The sequence below is a fragment of the Lolium rigidum genome, chromosome 2 (assembly GCF_022539505.1).
Source record: "Lolium rigidum isolate FL_2022 chromosome 2, APGP_CSIRO_Lrig_0.1, whole genome shotgun sequence".
Lineage (NCBI taxonomy): Eukaryota > Viridiplantae > Streptophyta > Magnoliopsida > Poales > Poaceae > Lolium > Lolium rigidum.
Window position 1 is genome coordinate 19,785,100 of NC_061509.1, and position 21,602 is coordinate 19,806,701.

A 21,602-nucleotide genomic window follows, 5' to 3' on the forward strand; every position below is an offset into this window, starting at 1 on the left:
TCTGGAAGAAACCAGAGAGACAGCTCACCCAGCACAATTACACAAAAGACCCTGCCAAAAAAGCAGAAGAGCCCTTGAAAGATCTTTTGTGTGCAGCAACCTCCTTCCATCTTCCACCTCCGCCGTCGTCGGAGAGATAGGAGAAAGACCACACTCCGAGACCTGGACAAGCGCCATCGGAGACCAGCTCCTTTGTGGACCTCAAACGGAGCTCGCCGCGAACGGCGAGCACATCTCCTCTGTGGAACATCGGCCGGGAAACAACCCGCACCCTTTTCCAGATCTCAGCTTGGCCGCCCCCCGTCGACCATGTCGAGGAGGAAGGCCACAGCCACCACCCACCAACCGCATCCCAGTCCGGATTCGCCGTCTTATGGTCACCGCAGACGCCAAGCGCCGACCGACTCCTATACAAAGCTTCCCGCTTACCCCGAAGCAGCTGGAGAAGAACTAGCCGAGGAAGGAGCGGAGCGGGAAGCACAAAAGACCAGAGCAGCGGCGCCGCCGCCTCCACGACGCCACCGCCCACGGGGCGATAGCACGCGCTCAGAAACACCTTGGAAAGGTGAGCGCCGCACCACCAGACTACCAGATCCGTGGACAAAGGATCTGGAGCCAGCTTATTGAAGGCCGCCGTCGTCGCCAACAGAGGGAGAACGATGGCCGGCCAAACTCTAAGACAGAAGACTAATCCTAGTCTACTTCTATACACAGCCACACGGCGGATCCGGCGACTACCTAACCCCCAGCGAGCCCGAGGCCCGCGGAGGAGAGGGGTCACCAGAGCCGCCGCCGACAACGCGGTCTCCTCTCCTTGGTCGCCCCTTTTCTCAGCAGGGTGCGGGGGGAGAGAGACAGAGGAAAACGATACCCAGTCCTCTCCTCTCCTCTCCTCGTTTTTGATTCCTCCTAGGAATAGTGAATCTTATGTCAACGAGATATGAGACACAGGCAACAAGATAATTGTAACTACTATTATGTATTCGTTTTCCATCTCAGCCAAATGGCGAGAAAACTTCTGTCTTGTACATGACCAAACTTATCCTCCCTCTCGCAGGGAAAATGTATATAATTAATTATGATCCATACAAAAGCTCTTGCTATTACTCCATGCGTTTATATGCTAGCAGCTATACATAGCAAGCAGTGCTCGATCCAGCATCGTCTCTGTTCCTGTCTCTGTCTAAAGCTTGGAAGATGGCAGTCCTGAATACACACACACATACACACAGCAAAGTCCATCAGAAAATGAGCTAACCACATGTCTATATTGACAGACAGTATAGATAGAGTTACCGAGTTGCTTCGAGTTGACGATGCTTGGGCAAGCAGGCGGGGGCGTAGCATTCTCGTCCAGGAAGGGCTCCACTGCGTTAGGGTTTCCCCACACTGGATACCCCTTGATTTTACCCTAACATGACAAGCAACATGCTTTCTTGATCAGTAAGTATTACCTCATTTTCTATTTCAAAGAAATAGCTATACATAAAATTGTTGATTAATTAAGATTTGATCAATGGATCATGGATTACTCACCAGAACGTTGAGAGCAGCAAGGGTTGCCATCCCTTCACGCGTCCACTGAACAACCACAACCAATGAACCGCTCGATTAGAGGATGGATATACAATTTATTCATTCATTCATTTATTGAGATATCCACATATATGTACCTTGGATGCTGATGCGATGTGAGGCACGACGACTGCATTCTTCATCTCGGCCAGCCCAGGTTTCATGTACGGCTCGTCCTCGAACACGTCAAGCCCCACGCGGAACATCGGGTTCGCCTTCAGGTGCTCCACCAGCGCCACCTCGTCGATCACGGGGCCTCGGCTCGCGTTCACCAGCACTGCCTCCTTCTTCATCATCGCCAGACGCTCGGGGTTTATCAGGTGGTACGTCGTCTTGTCTAGCACAGGGTGCAGGCTTATCTGCCATCGACATTGAACGCAGAACGCAGATCATCGCTTTATACTAGGTGGGTTCTGCTTATTAAAAGCTGCAATTGCAGGAATTGGCATCCTAGTCTTAATAGTTAGAGCGGGTTACCACATCAGCCTCTGTCAATTAATATAATTGTAATGGCAGGCATATGTATCCTAGTCTAAATTATTACCACATCAGCCTCCCTGAGGACTTCCTCCATGCTGGACGCCCTCTTCCATGTTACAGGCGGCTCACCGTTCGCTTTCAGGAACTGCCCATAAGCTGCCGCATACACAATTATATGTATTTGTTCCAAGTCAAAATACTCCTACATAGCTGCCTGCAACGGCACAAATTATTACAGACGCTAGCTAAGCTTAGCTTGCCTGTGACGAACTTCTCGAGCCGTGTGGACTGATACAGGTCGAAGTAGATTAAGTTCATCTTGAAGCCCTCAATCTGGGAAACAACCAACGTTAATTTTATATTTTGCAACATATTCAGATGAGACTGATGCAGGATGTATAAATACCATCATCCTTGCATAAGCTGAGCCGATGCGGCCAGCTCCAATCACTCCAACGGTCTGCCCCTTGAGCAAGTTTCCAACGAACCTGTATGTTATTCATTTCATTATATATCTCGTACAAACACTAGCTAGATTAAAATTCAGTTTTGGTATCAGTAGCAATCACAGGTGTGGGAGCCATCCGTCATAGAGGCCAGCTCTCATGAACTGGTCGGCTTCCACGATCCTCCTAGCAGCCGCCACCGACAGGGATGCTGCCAGCTCCGCCGTCGTCTCCGTCAGAACACCCTGCACCCATCCATCCATCCATCCATCAGGGTAATTAAGAGATTCAGATTTGATAGAAGCAAAACACTATCATGGCAGGAATACATACAGGTGTGTTGCCGATGGCGATGCCGTTCCTGTTGGCAGCGTCGACGTCGACGTTGTTGTACCCGACGGCCATGTTGCTGAAGGCTGTCCCACCGGCACGCTTGAGCGCGGAGAAGAGCACTTCGCCCCAGTCCTCCGTCAGCTGCAGTGTTTAATATATGCATCCAGATTGGGAACTAATTATTAGTACTAGAAAGAAGCCAAAGAAAATGGATATGTAGTTATTACTAAAATAAATGAACTTAGCTGCAATTTTTAGGAAACAGACTAACAGAACTTTATTTACTCAAGTGGGGGACAAACACTAATGAATTTATTTACTCAGGAAAAGTAAGAATACTAGTGACTTTATTTACTCAACGGAAGAACACTAGTGTTAGCTGAAGTATTTTTTGTATATGCCACACGAACATACATCATCCAGATTGGAAACCGATCATTAGTAGTAGGTAGAAACAACTTGCCATACACAATGGATAGCAGCTATTACAAGGATGAGAGCCTAACCAAACAGATACATGACCATAACTGAAGTTTTTAGGACAGTATATAAAACAGCCTAACAATAGCAACTTGCCTGGCCGATGACACCATGGCAATGATCGCCGATGAGTGCCAGGATGTCGTCGACTGAGAGTATGGTCTTTGTCTCCGTGCATATCTGCAAACAAACACAATCAACTTCTCTCTACTTTATCATTGACCAGCGCCCATCCAATCTGTTACGAAACAAAACAATATAAGTAAGCAGGCAGCACCTCGAGGCGGCAGTCGTTGTCGGTGAGGAGGCGGATCCAGCGGGTGCCGGGCATGGACTTTGTGCTCACCACGCGGTACTTGCCGCTTGGGTTCCACACCTCAATCGATATCGGCTTCGCCATTGCCAAAGCTGTAGCAAGAAGCAGCAAGGAGGATCAATGTGAAACTAGCGGTGACAAGCTACTTGTAGTAGTGGCTCGTGTTTTCTTATCAGGTTGGGAACTGAACTAGAGGCGCCAAGATTTTTGCGATTTTGGAAGGCAAAGGTCGTGGCCACTTGGTGGATAGGATCACAAAATAGATTGAGTGGCTCCAAGCCTCTCAGACTCTGAATAAGACAGCAACTTATCATCTCCAGGTTCAGAACATATGGCTCTCAACTCTGCAGCACAAAACTGACAGAAAATTTATGAATCACCATCACCATCCAGCTAAAAAGATATCACCACTCACCAGGAACCATTATCAGCAAAACCAAGAGCATCCAGATAAACAAAACACGCCAATCATGCTTCAACACAGTATCTCAAAGCAGACAACAGTCATCAACCAGCCACAGATGCACAATGTTACAAACCAAAAACCCGCTTGACAATAGCAATTCAGTTGATCGCAAGTGATAACCACTGAAAACTAAGGATAGATAGTTTTCCTTGCGGACACAACAACCAACCCACTGGGGGTGACTCCAAAATAATTACATCCATTACAACGTCATTAAAAGAGCGCTGACACTAAGCTCTAAGCATCAGCACGGCAGGCACAAGGGTGTAGATGCTGCCCTCTACTCGAACGCCCACTGGTTCTCCCTGCGAATCTCTTCCTCCTCCTCGGGGGTGAAGTCGTTCTTGATGTTGAATGTCTTGCGGATCTCCTCAGGCGTCTTGCCCTTGATCATGTCGGCCACAGTCTGACATGTAAGATCCAGCAAGCCCTTGATGTTCAGGTAGTTTGCAGCCTGGGTGCAAAAAGAATCACAGGGTGTCAGAGGTTACAATGAATACAGTAGCACTTCAGTAATTAGATAAACTGCCCTGCATAAACATGTGAATCGATCTATGGGTGCCTATTCAAAGACCTAGGGAAAACGCTTCCTTTCAGGGAGTGGATCGCGCGACTCTCATCGTCCGCATTGTCGGCCTGACACATGTCCCTGTGGACCCCACCATCAGCATATGCTCTCTTATTCTCTTCCTCATCTCTCCCGCACAATCCCTGAGAGGCTGCAACCAATCTTCTCCACCAATGGGGACTGCGCAGCGCACCCCAACTCCACGCCCACCTTCTACCTCGCCGGCAGAAAGGCACTGCATGTGCAGCTCTGGCGTAAAAGCCGGTCTACATCTCCGCGTCGCCTCCCAATTTCAACCTGCACCCCACTTTCTTTTCTCACCGACATGTACTGTGCATCCCGCCCCAACTCCCGCTCCACCTTTTACCTTGCCAGCGGTAGGACTCCATGGGCACAACTCGGGGGTCCCCACCTTTTACCTCGCCAGCGGTAGGACTCCACGGGCACAGCTCGAGGGTCGCCATCTTCGCCTGCTCATCCAAGTTCCACCACCTGCTGGAAATTTTGCCCACCTCTACTGCCAGCGGCAGCCGGCCCTGCTATGAAAGGCCACCGACGCTGCTACCCACAGCCTCCGCCACGGCTGCTACAAACTGCGGCTGCCGCTGCTACTACCGGCATTCGCCGCTGCTACCCACGGCCTCCGCGGCTGCTGCGACCGGGCGCCATCGCTGCTACCCATGGTCTCCGCGGCTGCTACTACCGGCCGTCGCCTCTGCTACCCACCGCCTCTGTCGCTGCTATGAACGGCGGCCGCCGCTGCTACCAATGTCCTTTGCTGCTGCCACGAACGGCCGCCGGTGCTGCTACAAAGGGCCTCGCCGCTGCTACAAACTGCTCGCCCCCGCTGCTACAAGCCATCCACCACCATGCTGCGAACCATCGCCGATGTGCTTCAGGTGGTCGCCCTCTGCTACCAACGGCAATGGAATATGAGACCGCACTAACATGGAGAAATTCCGAAGGAAAGGATTATTTTGTGGCATTAGTGAGTGGATACGTCTTTAACTTGCAGAAAACAACATGACTGTAACAAAACTAATCGAGAGCAGATACTACTGTATTACAAATAAGCAAACAAAAAATGCAATGCACTAGCCATGGATACTCGTGTATGGAGTCAGACAACGACATTTAAAATGGTCAAGACGTGTTGGTGGCGAAACTTAAACGCACAAGACATGAACTAACGGATGTGTATTCAAAGCAGAAACTACAGAGTGCAGAAACAACTGACAGAAGCATACTGTGACATTTGATGACTCTGCTGGTAAGAAAACAGTCAACAGCCATGCTGGATAGCTGTAGCAGCACAAATTAAGAGCAGATGCTACACCCACTTAAACAACATGTTGTAAAGCTAACAAGTCCACCCGGGGCCTAAGCAAGAAGATGCAAAGCCAGCTAATGCAGGATACATGAAGAAATTGAGCTGGCTAGCATCAGCAGGACATGGCAGTGAAGCAAGTGTCTTTTATCTAAAAGAAAGTCGGGCACTTAGTGCCTTTTATCTAAAAAAAAGCATCAGCAGGACATGCCAGTGAAGCAAGTGTTATACATGTGGATACATTACAAATAACCTTGCAAGATACCACACACAATCTTGTAGTCCACCCGTCCATATATATATATATATATCCGTACCTAGAGGTAGTATGCATCTCAGTTAGGTCACATGGATGAAAATTGTAGCCACCACAAGTGTACATCTCCGGAGTTGACTGGCAGATGAACAAGTATCCCCACAAAAGGATGGGGTCGCAAATTAAGCTACCGTAACATATACCCTAATCGAGAACTAGAAGCGCACGATTACCAGCGTGTAGTCAAATATAGTCTAATCGAATCTGGTGCGAGCAAGCACAATCCCGATTGGATAGGGAAAAGCAGTTGCAAAACAGATCTAAAGGGAAAGGAGGGGACGGGATAGCTACCAGGATGAGGTCGAAGAGGGTGGCCTGGTCGACCTTGACGAACTCGGCGTCCCAGTTCTTGAGGTCCTCGGCGGGCGCCGGAGCCGCGGCCCCGTCCACCCCCGCCCCCGCCGCCGATGCCGCCCCGTCGGCGCCGGCGGGCTTGGCGGCCTGAACGTGCTTGTTGCAGTACTCGATGACCTTGGAGAGGATCTTGGAGTTGACGTTGGGGAGCGGGATGCCGTTGTCGGCGCAGTCGTCCTCGATCATGTGCCGGATCGTCTGCGACTCCATGGCGACGGCCTCCTCGACCTCGAACTCCTCGCCGTCCGAGGACTTGAGCGTGATCATCTTCTTCTCGCCCTCCGCGGCAGCCATGGGGGGAGGTCGGGGATTGATTGGGGATCGGGGATTTGAGAGCAAACCCTAGCGAGCGAGCTGCGGCAGCGAAAGAGAGATATACACGGGCTTGAGGAACAGGTGCGGCCTCCTTTATTTATCGGGACGGCATAGCGCAGCTTCGTTCGTATCCCAAACCAAAACGAATTCGTTCGAGTTTGCCACGTTTTTCGCCAGCACGCTCTGCTTTTCCTTAGCTTTCTCCAACATCCTCAACATCCTTTTGTAGGCAGATGAAGTATTACTATATCACATAATACGGGGTTTTTTCAATAAAAATATGCTTTATTACTCAAATATTTAAGCAATACACCTAGTCTCTGCATAATAAAGATGCACACAGTCGTTCAAATATTTAGAACCAAATCGAGTCATGTCGTGGAAATTGCTCTATGCCTCTAAACTAATAATAATCCTGCGATAGCTTACTTATTTCCCTACTTGCTACTACCAACCGCCCACCTGGATTATATCACTGCTTTTTGCATCTTTCAATTTAACTTTTTTACATTGGTTTTGAAATATAGAGTGCTTTATTAGGTTATTAAAAGGAGCATACGGGTGGCCCCCAATGATGACCTATTAACCCACCATACCTCTAGCACTAGTATAAATAGGTCTTTTAAGCACCTCTCGGAACATGAAAGGTCAGCGTTACAGAAGATCCATGGCGCCCCAAAAAATCGATCATCACACAAATCCCTTCACCGGCACATCACACGCTACATGCATTGGGGAACAGTGATAAATGTATCGCACACGGACAACACAATAAAAATACGGACAACACAATAAAAATTTCATCGTAGTGGTATATAATGCCACATGTTTCAACACCGAGAAAGCGGGTCCAACATCTTTGCGGTGTTTATTGTATTCCACCTGGGTTTTTTCTTTGCCTCATCTCACACGGGTCATATGTGCAGTGTGTTCACGAGGTTGCCTCCTGGTATTTTGTGTAGCCTCTTCGCTTTCTCATGCGTGTGTCACGTACTCGTTGGGGATAATGCAACTTCCTCAACCGCTTTTTGTTACATTTTCCCTACCTACGAGAGGGGGGTCAATTTTCTCATGTACAAGAAAGAAAGTCTCCCGCCATTTGGTAGTTTTTTAGATGGATCCAAAATGCATATATAAGCGTTTGGCATAAGAAAGTACTAGGAACCAATGACGCGGCGGCACACTGCGCCCGTTGACTTAAGTAATGCGGGAGAGACATTGGTGTTATACACGGTAGTGAGGATAAAAAATTGTTGGAGATATGCCCAAGAGGCAATAATAAAAGTGGTTATTATATATCTTTATGTTTATGATAAATGTTTATATACCATGCTATAATTGTATTAACTGAAACATTGATACATGTGTGATATGTAAACAACAAAGAGTCCCTAGTAAGCCTCTTAACTAGCTTGTTGATTAATAGATGATTAGTTTCATAATCATGAACATTGGATGTTATTAATAACAAGGTTATATCATTGTATGAATGATGTAATGGACACACCCAATTAAGCGTAGCATAAGATCACGTCATTAAGTTATTTGCTATAAGCTTTCGATACATAGTTACCTAGTCCTTATGACCATGAGATCATGTAAATCACTTATATCGGAAAGGTACTTTGATTACATCAAACGCCACTCGCGTAAATGGGTGGTTATAAAGGTGGGATTAAGTATCCGGAAAGTATGAGTTGAGGCATATGGATCAACGGTGGGATTTGTCCATCCCGATGACGGATAGATATACTCTGGGCCCTCTCGGTGGAATGTCGTCTAATGTCTTGCAAGCATATGAATAAGTTCATAAGAGACCACATACCACGGTACGAGTAAAGAGTACTTGTCAGGAGACGAGGTTGAACAAGGTATAGTGTGATACCGATGATCAAACCTTTGGACAAGTAAAATATCGCGAGACAAAGGGAATTGGTATCGTATGTGAATGGTTCATTCGATCACTAAAGTCATCGTTGAATATGTGGGAGCCATTATGGATCTCCGGATCCCGCTATTGGTTATTGGTCGGAGTGAGTACTCAACCATGTCCGCATAGTTCACGAACCGTAGGGTGACACACTTAAAGTTGGATGTTGAAATGGTAGTACTTGAATATGGAATGAAGTTGGAATATTTGTTCGGAGTCCCGGATGGGATCCCGGACATCACGAGGAGTTCCGGAATGGTCCGGAGAATAAGATTCATATATAGGATGTCATTTTATGTGAATAAAATGATGCGGAAGGTTCTATGGAAGGTTCTAGAAGGTTCTAGAAAAGTCCGGAAGAAACCACCAAGGAAGGTGGAGTCCACATGGGACTCCACCTCCATGGCCGGCCAACCCTAGTGGGGGAGGAGTCCCAAGTGGACTCCCCCTTAGGGGGCCGGCCACCCCCCATGGAAGGTGGAATTCCCACCTCTAGTGGGAGGAAAGTTTCCCACCATATGGAAGGTTTTGGTTTCGGGTCTTATTCGAAGACTTGGACACCAACACTTGGGATCCACCTATATAAACAAGGGCCAAGGGAGGGGGCCGGCCAACCCCAAGACCACAAGCTGGCCGCCCCCATAGAGTGGCCGGCCACCCCTCCCAAACCCTAGCTTTGCTCCTCCACTTCATATTGCCCGCATAGCTTAGCGAAGCTCCGCCGGACTTCTACACCGCCACCGACACCACGCCGTCGTGCTGTCGGATTCAAGAGGAGCTACTACTTCCGCTGCCCGCTGGAACGGGGAGGTGGACGTCGTCTTCATCAACAACCGAACGTGTGACCGAGTACGGAGGTGCTGCCCGTTCGTGGCGCCGGAACCGATCGTGATCAAGATCTTCTACGCGCTTTTGCAAGCGGCAAGTGAACGTCTACCGCAGCAACAAGAGCCTCCTCTTGTAGGCTTTGGAATCTCTTCAAGGGTGAGTCTCGACAATCCCCTCGTTGCTACCGTCTTCTAGATTGCATCTTGGCTTGGATTGCGTGTTCGCCGTAGGAAAATTTTTGTTTTCTATGCTACGTTGTCCTACAGTGGTATCAGAGCCGTGTCTATGCATAGATGGTTGCACGAGTAGAACACAATGGTTTGTGGGCGTTGATGCTCTTGTTATCTTTAGTTGAGTACTTTGCATCTTTGTGGCATAGTGGGATGAAGCGGCTCGGGCTAACTTTACATGACCGCGTTCATGAGATTTGCTCCACGCTTGACATGCAACTTGTATTGCATAAGTGGCTTTGCGGGTGTCTGTCTCTCCTACTATAGTGAAGATTCAATTTACTCTTCTATTGACAACACTAGTATCACCGTTGTGGTTTATGTTCGTAGGTAGATTGGATCTTGCTCGAAAACCCTAAACCACGTAAAATATGCAAACCAAATTAGAGAACGTCTAACTTGTTTTTGCAGGGTTTGGTGATGTGATATGGCCATAATGTGATGATGAATATGTATGAGATGATCATTATTGTATTGTGGCAACCGGCAGGAGCCTTATGGTTGTCTTTAAATTTCATGTTGAGTAGTATTTCAAAGTAGTTGTAATAGTTGCTACTTGGAGGACGATCATGAAGACGGCGCCATTGACCTTGGTGCTTCGCCGACGATGATGGAGATCATGCCCGTTGATGATGGAGATCATGTCCACGCTTTGGAGATCAAGATCAAAGGCGCAAAGACAAAAGGGCCATATCATATCACATATGAACTGCATGTGATGTTAATCCTTTTATGCATCTTATTTTGCTTAGATCGCGACGGTAGCATTATAAGATGATCCCTCTCACTGAAATCTCAAGATAATAAAGTGTTCATCCTTAGTAGCACCGTTATCAAGTTATCGTTTCGAAGCATCTCGTGATGATCGGGTGTGATAGATTCGATAAGTACATATAACGGGTGCAAGACAGTTTTGCACATGCGGATACTAAGGTGGCCTTGACGAGCCTAGCATGTAAAGACATGGTCTCGGAACACGTGATACCGAAAGGTAGAGCATGAATCATATGATTGATATGATGAACACTTTGAGTGTTCGCCATTGAAATTACATCTTGTCTCGTGATGATCGGGCATAGGTGTGATGGATTTGGTTCGTGTGATCACTAAGACAATGCGAGGGATATTGTTTTGAGTGGGAGTTCACCTAGATTTTTAATTATGTAGAATTAAAATTTGAACTCAATTTGTCATAAACTTAGTCTAAACTATTGCAAATATGTTGTAGATATGGCGTCCTCAATCAATTTTAACCAGTTCCTAGAGAAAGAAAAGCTTAAGAGCAACGGTAGCAACTTCATCGATCGGTTCCGTCATGTGAGGATCTTCCTCAATGGCGGAAATCTGCAATATGTGCTTGATGCACCGCTAGGTGACCCTCCTGCAGAACCGAAACCGATGAAGTAAAGAATGTTTACATGACTCGGAAAACTCGGTACTCTCAAGTACAGTGTGCCATCTTATGCGATGCTGGAATCCGATCTTCAAAAACGTTTTGAGCACCACGATCCTCATGAGTTGATAAAAGAGTTGAAGACTATTTTTGAGACTCATGCGGCCGTGGAATGCTATGAAGCATCGAAACACTTTTTCAGCTGTATGATGGAAGAAGGCAGCTCCATCAGTGAGCACATGCTCGTTATGACCGGGCATGCGAAGAAACTCAGTGACTTGGGAATAGTGATTCCTAACAGACTGGGGATTAATCGTGTCCTTCAATCACTGCCACCAAGTTACAAGAACTTTGTGATGAACTACAATATGCAGAACATGAACAAGGAGTTTCACGAACTCTTTGGCATGCTAAAAGCTGCTGAGATTGAGATCAAGAAAGAGCACCAAGTGTTGATGGTCAACAAGACCACCGGCTTCAAGAAACAGGGCAAGTCTAAAGGCAAGAACAAGAAGAGTGGCAAGAAAGCCGCCACGCCTCTGTGAAACCTAAGTCCGGCCCTAAGCCCGATGCTGAGTGCTATTACTCGCAAGGAGAAGGGACACCTGGAAGCGTAATTGCTCCAAGTATTTGGCGGATCCGAAGAGCGGCCTTGTCAAGAAGAAGAAAGAAGGTATATCCGATATACATGTTATAGATGTTTATCTCACTAGTTCTCGTTCTAGTACCAGGTATTTGATACTGGTTCGGTTGCTCATATTTGTAACTCGAAACAGGAACTAAAGAATAAACGACAACTCGCTGAAAGATGAAGTGACGATGCGCGTTGGAAACGGATCCAAGGTCAATGTGATCGCAGTCGGGACACTTCCTCTACATCTACCTTCGGGATTAGTTTTAAGCCTAAATAATTGTTATTATGTACCCGCGTTGAGCATGAACATTATATCAGGATCTTGTTTAATGCAAGACGGTTATTCATTCAAGTCTGAAAATAATGGTTGTTCTATTTTTATGAATAATATCTTTTATGGTCGAGCACCACAAAAGAATGGCTTATTTCTGTTAGATCTCGATAGTAGTAATACGCATATACATAACATTGATGCTAAGCGAATTAAATTGAATGATAATTCTACTTATATGTGGCACTGTCGTCTTGGTCATATTGGAGTGAAACGCATGAAGAAACTCCATACTGATGGATTACTTGAATCACTTGACTTTGAGTCACTTGATAGATGCGAAGCATGTCTAATGGGAAAAATGACTAAGACTCCATTCTCGGGTATGATGGAGCGAGCTACTGACTTATTGGAAATCATACACACAGATGTATGTGGACCAATGAGTGTAGCATCGCGCGGTGGTTATCGTTATGTTCTAACCTTCACAAGATGATTTAAGTAGATATGGGTATATCTATTTAATGAAACATAAATCCGAAACTTTCGAGAAGTTTAAGGAATTCCAAAGTGAAGTAGAAAATCAACGTAACAAGAAGATTAAATTTCTACGATCCGATCGCGGAGGTGAATATCCGAGTTATGAGTTTAGCATGCATTTAAAGAAATGCGGAATACTTTCACAATTGACACCGCCGGGAACACCACAACGAAACGGTGTGTCCGAACGTCGTAATCGAACTCTCTTAGATATGGTTCGTTCTATGATGTCTCTTACCGATTTGCCGTTATCATTTTGGAGTTATGCATTAGAGACGACCGCATTCACTTTAAATAGAGCACCATCAAAATCCGTTGAAACGACGCCGTATGAATTATGGTTTAATAAGAAACCTAAGTTGTCGTTCCTAAAAGTTTGGGGTTGCGAAGCCTATGTAAAAAAGTTACAACCGGACAAGCTAGAACCCAAAGCGGAGAAATGCGTCTTCATAGGATACCCTAAGGAAACTATAGGGTACACTTTCTATCACGAATCCGAAGGCAAGATATTTGTTGCTAAGAACGGAACCTTTCTTGAGAAAGAATTTCTCACTAAAGAAGTGACTCGGAAGAAAAGTAGAACTCGATGAGATTGAAGAATCTCTACTCGTTGATCGCAGTAGCGCGATGCCGGAAAATGTTCCCGTACCACCTACACGGCAACGAGAGGAAGCTAATGATAATGATCATGAAACTTCAAATGAGACGACTATCGAACCTCGCGGATCGACAAGGGATCGTGCCACTCCAGATTGGTATGATCCTTGTCTAAATGTCATGATTGTGGATAACAATGATGAGGACCCTGCGACGTATGAAGAAGCGATGATGAGCCCAGATTCCAACAAATGGCAAGAAGCCATGAAATCCGAAATGGGATCCATGTATGATAACAAAGTATGGACTTTGGTAGACTTACACCGATAGCCGCAAGGCTGTCGAGAATAAATGGATCTTCAAAAGAAAAACAGATGCTCGATGGTAATATTACTCGTCTATAAAGCTCGACTTGTCGCAAAGGGTTTCCGACAAATTCAAGGTGTTGACTACGATGAGACTTTCTCACCTGTAGCGAAGCTAAAATCTGTGAGGATTTTGTTAGCAATAAGCTGCATTTTTCGATTATGAGATTTGGCGGATGGATGTCAAAACGGCGTTCCTTAATGGAGACATTGAGGAAGAGTTGTATATGGTACAACCCAAAGGTTTTGTCGATCCTAAAAATGCCGACAAAGTATGCAAACTTCAGCGTTCAATCTATGGACTCGAAGCAAGCATCGAGAAGTTGGAACCGACGTTTTGATAAGGTGATCAAAGACTTCGGGTTTATACGAGTGTCATGGAGAGGCCTGTATTTACAAGAAAGTGAGTGGGAGCTCTGTAGCATTCCCGATATTATATGTAGATGACATATTATTGATTGGGAATGATATAGAACTATTAAGCGATGTAAAGGGTTATTTGAATAATAGTTTTTCAATGAAAGACCTTGGTGAAGCATCATACATATTAGGCATCAAGATTTATAGAGATAGATCAAGACGTCTAATAGGGCTATCACAGAGTACATACCTGGACAAGATTCCGAAGAAGTTTAGAATGGACGAAAGTAAGAAAGGATTCTTACCTATGTTACTGGGCAAGGTCTTGAGTAAGACTCAAGGACCGGCTACGGCAGAAGAAAGAGAAAGGATGAGTCGGATCCCCTATGCCTCGGCGATGAGGCTCTATCATGTATGCCATGCTATGTACAAGACCGGATATAGCACATGCTCGTTAGTTTAACTAGCGAGATATCAAAGTGATCCGAGAATGGAACACTCGGACAATGGTCAAGAATATCCCGAAGTACTTGAAAAGAACTAAGGATATGTTTCTTTGTTATGGAGGTGACCAAGAGCTCGTTGTAACAAGTTACACCGATGCAAGTTGGAACACCGATCCCGATGACTCTAAGTCACAATCTGGGTACGTGTTTATATTGAATGGTGCTTGCGATAGGCCGGGCAAGCTCGAAGCAGTGCACGGTGGCGAAATCCTCAACAGAATCGGAGTACATAGCGGCTTCAGAGGCTTCATCAGAAGCGGTATGGATGAAGAAGTTCATTATAGAGCTCGGTGTGGTTCCTAGTGCATTGGACCCATTTGTCATCTACTGTGATAACATGGGTGCCATCGCCAATGCACAAGAACCAAGGTCACACAAGAGGCTGAAGCATATCAAGCTGCGTTACCACTCGATTCGCGAGTACATCGAAGATGGAGAAGTAAAGATTTGCAAAGTACACACCGATCCGAATGTAGCGGATCCGTTGACTAAAGCTCTCCCTAGGGCAAAGCATGACCAACACCGAATGCCATGGGTGTTAGGTATATTACAATGTAATCTAGATTATTGACTCTAGTGCAAGTGGGAGACTGTTGGAGATATGCCCAAGAGGCAATAATAAAAGTGGTTATTATATATCTTTATGTTTATGATAAATGTTTATATACCATGCTATAATTGTATTAACTGAAACATTGATACATGTGTGATATGTAAACAACAAAGAGTCCCTAGTAAGCCTCTTAACTAGCTTGTTGATTAATAGATGATTAGTTTCATAATCATGAACATTGGATGTTATTAATAACAAGGTTATATCATTGTATGAATGATGTAATGGACACACCCAATTAAGCGTAGCATAAGATCACGTCATTAAGTTATTTGCTATAAGCTTTCGATACATAGTTACCTAGTCCTTATGACCATGAGATCATGTAAATCACTTATATCGGAAAGGTACTTTGATTACATCAAACGCCACTGCGTAAATGGGTGGTTATAAAGGTGGGATTAAGTATCCGGAAAGTATGAGTTGAGGCATATGGATCAACAGTGGGATTTGTCCATCCCGATGACGGATAGATATACTCCGGGCCCTCTCGGTGGAATGTCGTCTAATGTCTTGCAAGCATATGAATAAGTTCATAAGAGACCACATACCACGATACGAGTAAAGAGTACTTGTCGGGAGACGAGGTTGAACAAGGTATAGTGTGATACCGATGATCAAACCTCGGACAAGTAAAATATCGCGTGACAAAGGGAATTGGTATCGTATGTGAATGGTTCATTCGATCACTAAAGTCATCGTTGAATATGTGGGAGCCATTATGGATCTCCGGATCCCGCTATTGGTTATTGGTCGGAGTGAGTACTCAACCATGTCCGCATAGTTCACGAACCGTAGGGTGACACACTTAAAGTTGGATGTTGAAATGGTAGTACTTGAATATGGAATGAAGTTGGAATATTTGTTCGGAGTCCCGGATGGGATCCCGGACATCACGAGGAGTTCGGAATGGTCCGGAGAATAAGATTCATATATAGGATGTCATTTTATGTGAATAAAATGATGCGGAAGGTTCTATGGAAGGTTCTAGAAGGTTCTAGAAAAGTCCGGAAGAAACCACCAAGGAAGGTGGAGTCCACATGGGACTCCACCTCCATGGCCGGCCAACCCTAGTGGGGGAGGAGTCCCAAGTGGACTCCCTTAGGGGGCCGGCCACCTCCCCATGGAAGGTGGAATTCCCACCTCTAGTGGGAGGGAAAGTTTCCCACCATATGGAAGGTTTTGGTTTCGGGTCTTATTCGAAGACTTGGACACCAACACTTGGGATCCACCTATATAAACAAGGGCCAAGGGAGGGGGCCGGCCAACCCCAAGACCACAAGCTGGCCGCCCCCATAGAGTGGCCGGCCACCCCTCCCAAACCCTAGCTTTGCTCCTCCACTTCATATTGCCCGCATAGCTTAGCGAAGCTCCGCCGGACTTCTACACCGCCACCGACACCACGCCGTCGTGCTCGTCGGATTCAAGAGGAGCTACTACTTCCGCTGCCCGCTGGAACGGGGAGGTGGACGTCGTCTTCATCAACAACCGAACGTGTGACCGAGTACGGAGGTGCTGCCCGTTCGTGGCGCCGGAACCGATCGTGATCAAGATCTTCTACGCGCTTTTGCAAGCGGCAAGTGAACGTCTACCGCAGCAACAAGAGCCTCCTCTTGTAGGCTTTGGAATCTCTTCAAGGGTGAGTCTCGACAATCCCCTCGTTGCTACCGTCTTCTAGATTGCATCTTGGCTTGGATTGCGTGTTCGCCGTAGGAAAATTTTTGTTTTCTATGCTACGTTGTCCTACAAAAATTGCCACTAATCTAGCTTCGTAATCCATGGAGTAGCTTGTACATATGTTTTTCTTGATTTATTTTTAATGGTCTTTTGTTGACTATTTTTAAGGTGTGTAAAACTATGAATTACGAGAAACAATCTCGTTAGATGGTTAGGAGTGCAGTGACACCTCCATCCCATCAGAGTTCAAACCACGGGTTTACCATTTTGGTGTCTCATAAAGGTGGAATATTCTTCAGTGAGAGTGGACTTTCCCGTCAACAACGAGACGCCTGTGATGACTTTTTAATCTCAAGACCCGTCGAATCAGCTTCTTGGACGCAGTCTCTCAAATATGCTCGTAAGGATAGGGTATATGTGCATATGTTCATATGGGTGAATGAATTTATGTATTTGTGAGTGCTATGTATGTACTATGTTTCTCAAAAAGAACTGTAAATTAGTATCACGTATCACATAACGAAGATTTTTTAGTTGATATACTTGGAAAAAAGGAGCTTTCATTTCATTTTCGTTGAGAATCAGGAGTTCTAATTTTACTATGTTGTTTTCTTGTTGGTTGTAGTTTGGTGAACTCTATATATCTATAATCTATAATATCTATAAAGTTCATCCCCACTAAAATGCATTTAATGTTTGCAAGCTTAATCCTCATGCAGCCACATCATCTTAATTATTTAATCCGTCGGATTTGAAATCTATGATGGTTACGGATGGCTCCTGAATCACATGCTTGCTGCTTCGTACATGTGCACTACTGCAGATTTAATTCAAGCTTCCTCTCAACTGGTAACCGAAGGAATACATCATGCGGTCACTCTGCGATCAATTGAACATCAGTTAATTTTACTACGTATTAAATTTTCCTCCTCCACTACCATACGAATCATCCAGTCCCCTTTCCTCTTTATTAACTTTTCTGAACTTTCGTGGGCATTCTGAACTGTCGCAACTTGATCCTGTCCATTTTGTTTCCCGTCCTTCCGGATCTCTTCTCAATCTCAACCGTTTCATCTGATTTGTATCCTCCTATATATATTGCCTGCATATAACTTGCATCACACATTAGGGGCCAAATCATCCTCTTGGGGAGGTATACCTATGCTACGTACAAAAGGTTAATTACTAATGGTTTGATCCGTACTTCCTTGCAGGTAGCTAGGTGTGCTTTCCCGCAAAAGAAAAGCTGTAGCCAGGTGCATGGCGTAGACATGGTGATACTGAACTGATAATCTGCTTTCAACTTTGTTCCTCATGTATGCTGCATACGGATGGCCCTTGGGCAGGGGCAGCCGTCCAGCAAGGACTTAGGGAATTCGGAAAAGCTACAATTCATTCTTCAGGAATTTAGGAGGTATCGTATTACGCTTTAGAGTATATTTTTAAAAGTGATGATTGGGAGCCAGGTATGAATGCTGCTTTTTTTTGCTCATATTAATACTTTGAGAAGGTTGTTGCTTCATTTAGAATCATTTTATCACCGAGGGTAGTTATATATCCTGCTCTTGGCATTTTACGTTTTGGTTGCCGGCCAGCTTTATTTGCCTGTTGACGGCATCTGGACCATGGAAGTGGGGAGAAGGAAGCTCGAGTCATGAGCTCATGACTCATGATCGTTTGGCTACTCCGTATGTGTACATGATCTGGAGATTTCGATGTTTGCAGTCTCATGATCGTGACGGGAGTCTTTTCTTCATACACATCCATATCATACCTAGAAATTTCTCAAGGTTTTCTTTAATTAGGTGGGTTCTTCCTCTGTGTCCACATGTGGGAGATATATATACCTTCCTGGTCAGCAATGATCAATAAGAAGAGAAAATCATGTGTAGTACCGATCATGAACTGCAGAATTCTGTTTTACAGCATTGCAATTCCAGATCTCTTCTATTTGTCATTCATTATATCTCTTACCATGCTTCATACTCCGATATTTTTGACTAACTTATTTACGTTGGCAATAAATATATCTTTCAAGGTTTTCAGAATTTATGTACTTCCTCAAGACCATTACTTTTAAATTGTGCCATTATTTTTAAATTGTGCATTTACTATGTATTGTAATATTTTGCCTCACATTATCATGCATGCAACTTTAATTTTTTCTAGAAAAGGGCATGGAACTTTAATATTTGCAAGTTATACATGTAAAGACCACGTTATAGAACCCCTTTCATCCGCATGATCATGCCTGCATGAGTTTTTTCTGGTAAAGTGTATGCAATTCAATTCATGCTATTTTTTACATATATAAAAGTCATATTTATTCCCGCCGCAACGCGCGGGGTATCAACTAGTATCTATAATGTTTACTACAAGTTTTACGGTGATTGGCATTTTTAATAACCGTCTATTCACCTGGATCTGACGGTGATAAATAGACGGAACCAAAATGACGGAACCAAAAAAGTGGAACCGGAACCAAAATTTGTAGGACCGAAACCTCGGATATATTTTGCGAATAACATAAAAAACGAACGTCCTTTTAAGCGGGCGAAGCACCTGATGAGACTACACAAATCTTAAAGCGACAAATAATTGAGCATATATCTGCACAAATCTCAAAGCTACCATCAATTATTCATATCTCTGGATAGAAATACGTAGAGACCTCATCGTCGCTCTCATCCTCCCTCTCTCTCCCGGCGCCTCTCTCACTCTCCCAAGCTCTCTCCCGGCGATCCCCTCGACGGAGGGGAGGGGGGCGTGTCTCTCCTGGCGATCCCCGCGACGGAGGAAGGGAGTGGAGGTGGCGGCGTTATTTTTCAACCTGGATCGGCACGGTCGGGGACTCGGGGCGGCGACACAGGGGACATGGCCGGCGAGGGAAGGAGCGGAAGCGGCGGCGACGTTGGACATGTACAGCGAGGGGAGGAGTGGTGGCGATGTTGGTTCAAATCAAACTTCGCGAGGGGAGGATCGGCAGCGGTGTTGGTTGGTTGTTGGCTGCCGGAGCTAGGCGAGGATTGAACGGGCGTGCCTACCCCTACGCTGGCCTCCTACATCTTTCTCCCCACACCAGCTTGCAAACGCTGGGACGTCATGCTCACTGCCTCGCTCTGCATGCTCTGGCTATCATCATCCTCAGGCGCGCATGACCGGCGCACACATGGTGTTTGAGAACAATTTGCTAAACGCCTATAATATTAGTACAATTTGCTTTCTATCTGAACCATTAATCTTTATTTTGGGTATCCAGTAACAAGCAACTGATGGATAACACAAACATTATTTTCTTTCTATCAGAACTTGCTTAATGAGAACAGATGGCATTATGTAAATACCGTGGTATGACTTTCAACTCATTTGAACAGAGTCATATGCTATGGGTCATGGAAGTGTTTGTAGTGTCATATACTATGAATTTGCTGCTACTGCCACTATAAGATCTGTACGGATGGTAAACCTTAATAATTTAGGATATTGTGCATTTTATAGTATTATGCATTGCATTTCCTGTTCTCCTTTGTTCCAGTTAGTTATGATGCAAAAGTAAAAGCTCCAAGAAGGATGCTAATTTAGATGGCAGAAGACACATGGCAACACTGATAGGAAATGTACTTCTTGATATGCTTTATGAATTGCTTCCAGCATTTGACGACATGGCCCATCTTTGTCCTCTTGTACTTCTTGATATGCTTTCTGCATCTTTTCTTCAAAATATAGCATCATTTTAATTTCACCGACTTCAGTAATATTATATCTCTCTCTTATTATTCATAGGCACACATAACAAATAGGTGAAAATTACCTAGAGTGTGCACAAAGTATGAACTATGCATAAAAGACTACAAGATCACTAAACGGTTTCATACTTGGCTTGGTAGCTCAAATTCTAACCCTTCATTTTCCCCTTTTGAAAAATCGTGTGTAATATTAATGTTGCTACAACAAGGTAGCTCAGGATAAATAGTACGTAATACATTTAAATTAAATTGCTGCATATCCAGTGTATTATAACCAAATACGCAAGCTCTAAAAGCTAGGATATTCCTAAATCGAGCACTTGTGAAAACTGAAATCAAATGGGCACCCATGCCATATGAGCATCATGAAGTGATTAATCTCTTCATTCTTTAGGCTTACACAGAGATGCATTTGTGATTAGCGATGAACAACTACACCTCTATTCTATTCTTTTGGAAGGGGTGCACGTCAATTAGGGAGTAGAAATAGAAACTCCAAAAAACTGAATTTCTCTCATACGTTTGCAGACACTAGACTGACGGACATACGAAGTACTGAATTTGAGCTGAGGCACTGCGCTGACCTTGAGAGTTGAGGCAGTGGCGTACGATCCAGCATACGAGGGGGGAAGATGGCCGCCGACGCCGATCCCGCCGTCGAGGAGAGAGGCGGCGTTGCAGCGGACTAGGCTGCGGAGGAGAACGTCTTAGGGTTGCCGCATATGCCGAGAGGGCGGCGGCCACGATGCCATAGATGAGGAGGTGGCGGCGTTCAATCCCGTTGCCCTGCTCCCGATGCCATAGATGAGGAGGAGGGGGCGGCGGCGGTGGCTCGCGTCTGCGACGGAGGGAGGGGGCAGCGGCAGCGGCTCGCATCTGCGATGGAGGAGATGGGCCGGCCGTGGCGGCTGGCGGCGCGATCGAGGAGAGGGCGGC

At 45.4% G+C, this 21,602-nt stretch overlaps 2 protein-coding genes across 2 annotated transcripts; both read right to left on the reverse strand.

The window, feature by feature from the left end:
* Positions 1–960: 960 nt before the first annotated feature.
* On the reverse strand, positions 961–3,760 carry LOC124691388 (glycerate dehydrogenase). Its single transcript, XM_047224672.1, has 11 exons — positions 3,592–3,760; positions 3,411–3,494; positions 2,835–2,975; positions 2,625–2,746; positions 2,462–2,543; positions 2,316–2,388; positions 2,120–2,211; positions 1,674–1,934; positions 1,537–1,581; positions 1,297–1,411; positions 961–1,206 (listed from the first exon to the last, which is right to left on the reverse strand). Exons 1-11 carry the CDS (start codon positions 3,712–3,714, stop codon positions 1,184–1,186), a joined length of 1,161 nt encoding a protein of 386 aa, XP_047080628.1. The 5' UTR covers positions 3,715–3,760; the 3' UTR covers positions 961–1,183.
* Positions 3,761–4,118: 358 nt separating this feature from the next.
* On the reverse strand, positions 4,119–7,055 carry LOC124691389 (SKP1-like protein 1). The gene is made up of 2 exons (XM_047224673.1): positions 6,599–7,055; positions 4,119–4,550 (listed from the first exon to the last, which is right to left on the reverse strand). Exons 1-2 carry the CDS (start codon positions 6,953–6,955, stop codon positions 4,377–4,379), a joined length of 531 nt encoding a protein of 176 aa, XP_047080629.1. The 5' UTR covers positions 6,956–7,055; the 3' UTR covers positions 4,119–4,376.
* Positions 7,056–21,602: the final 14,547 nt, after the last annotated feature.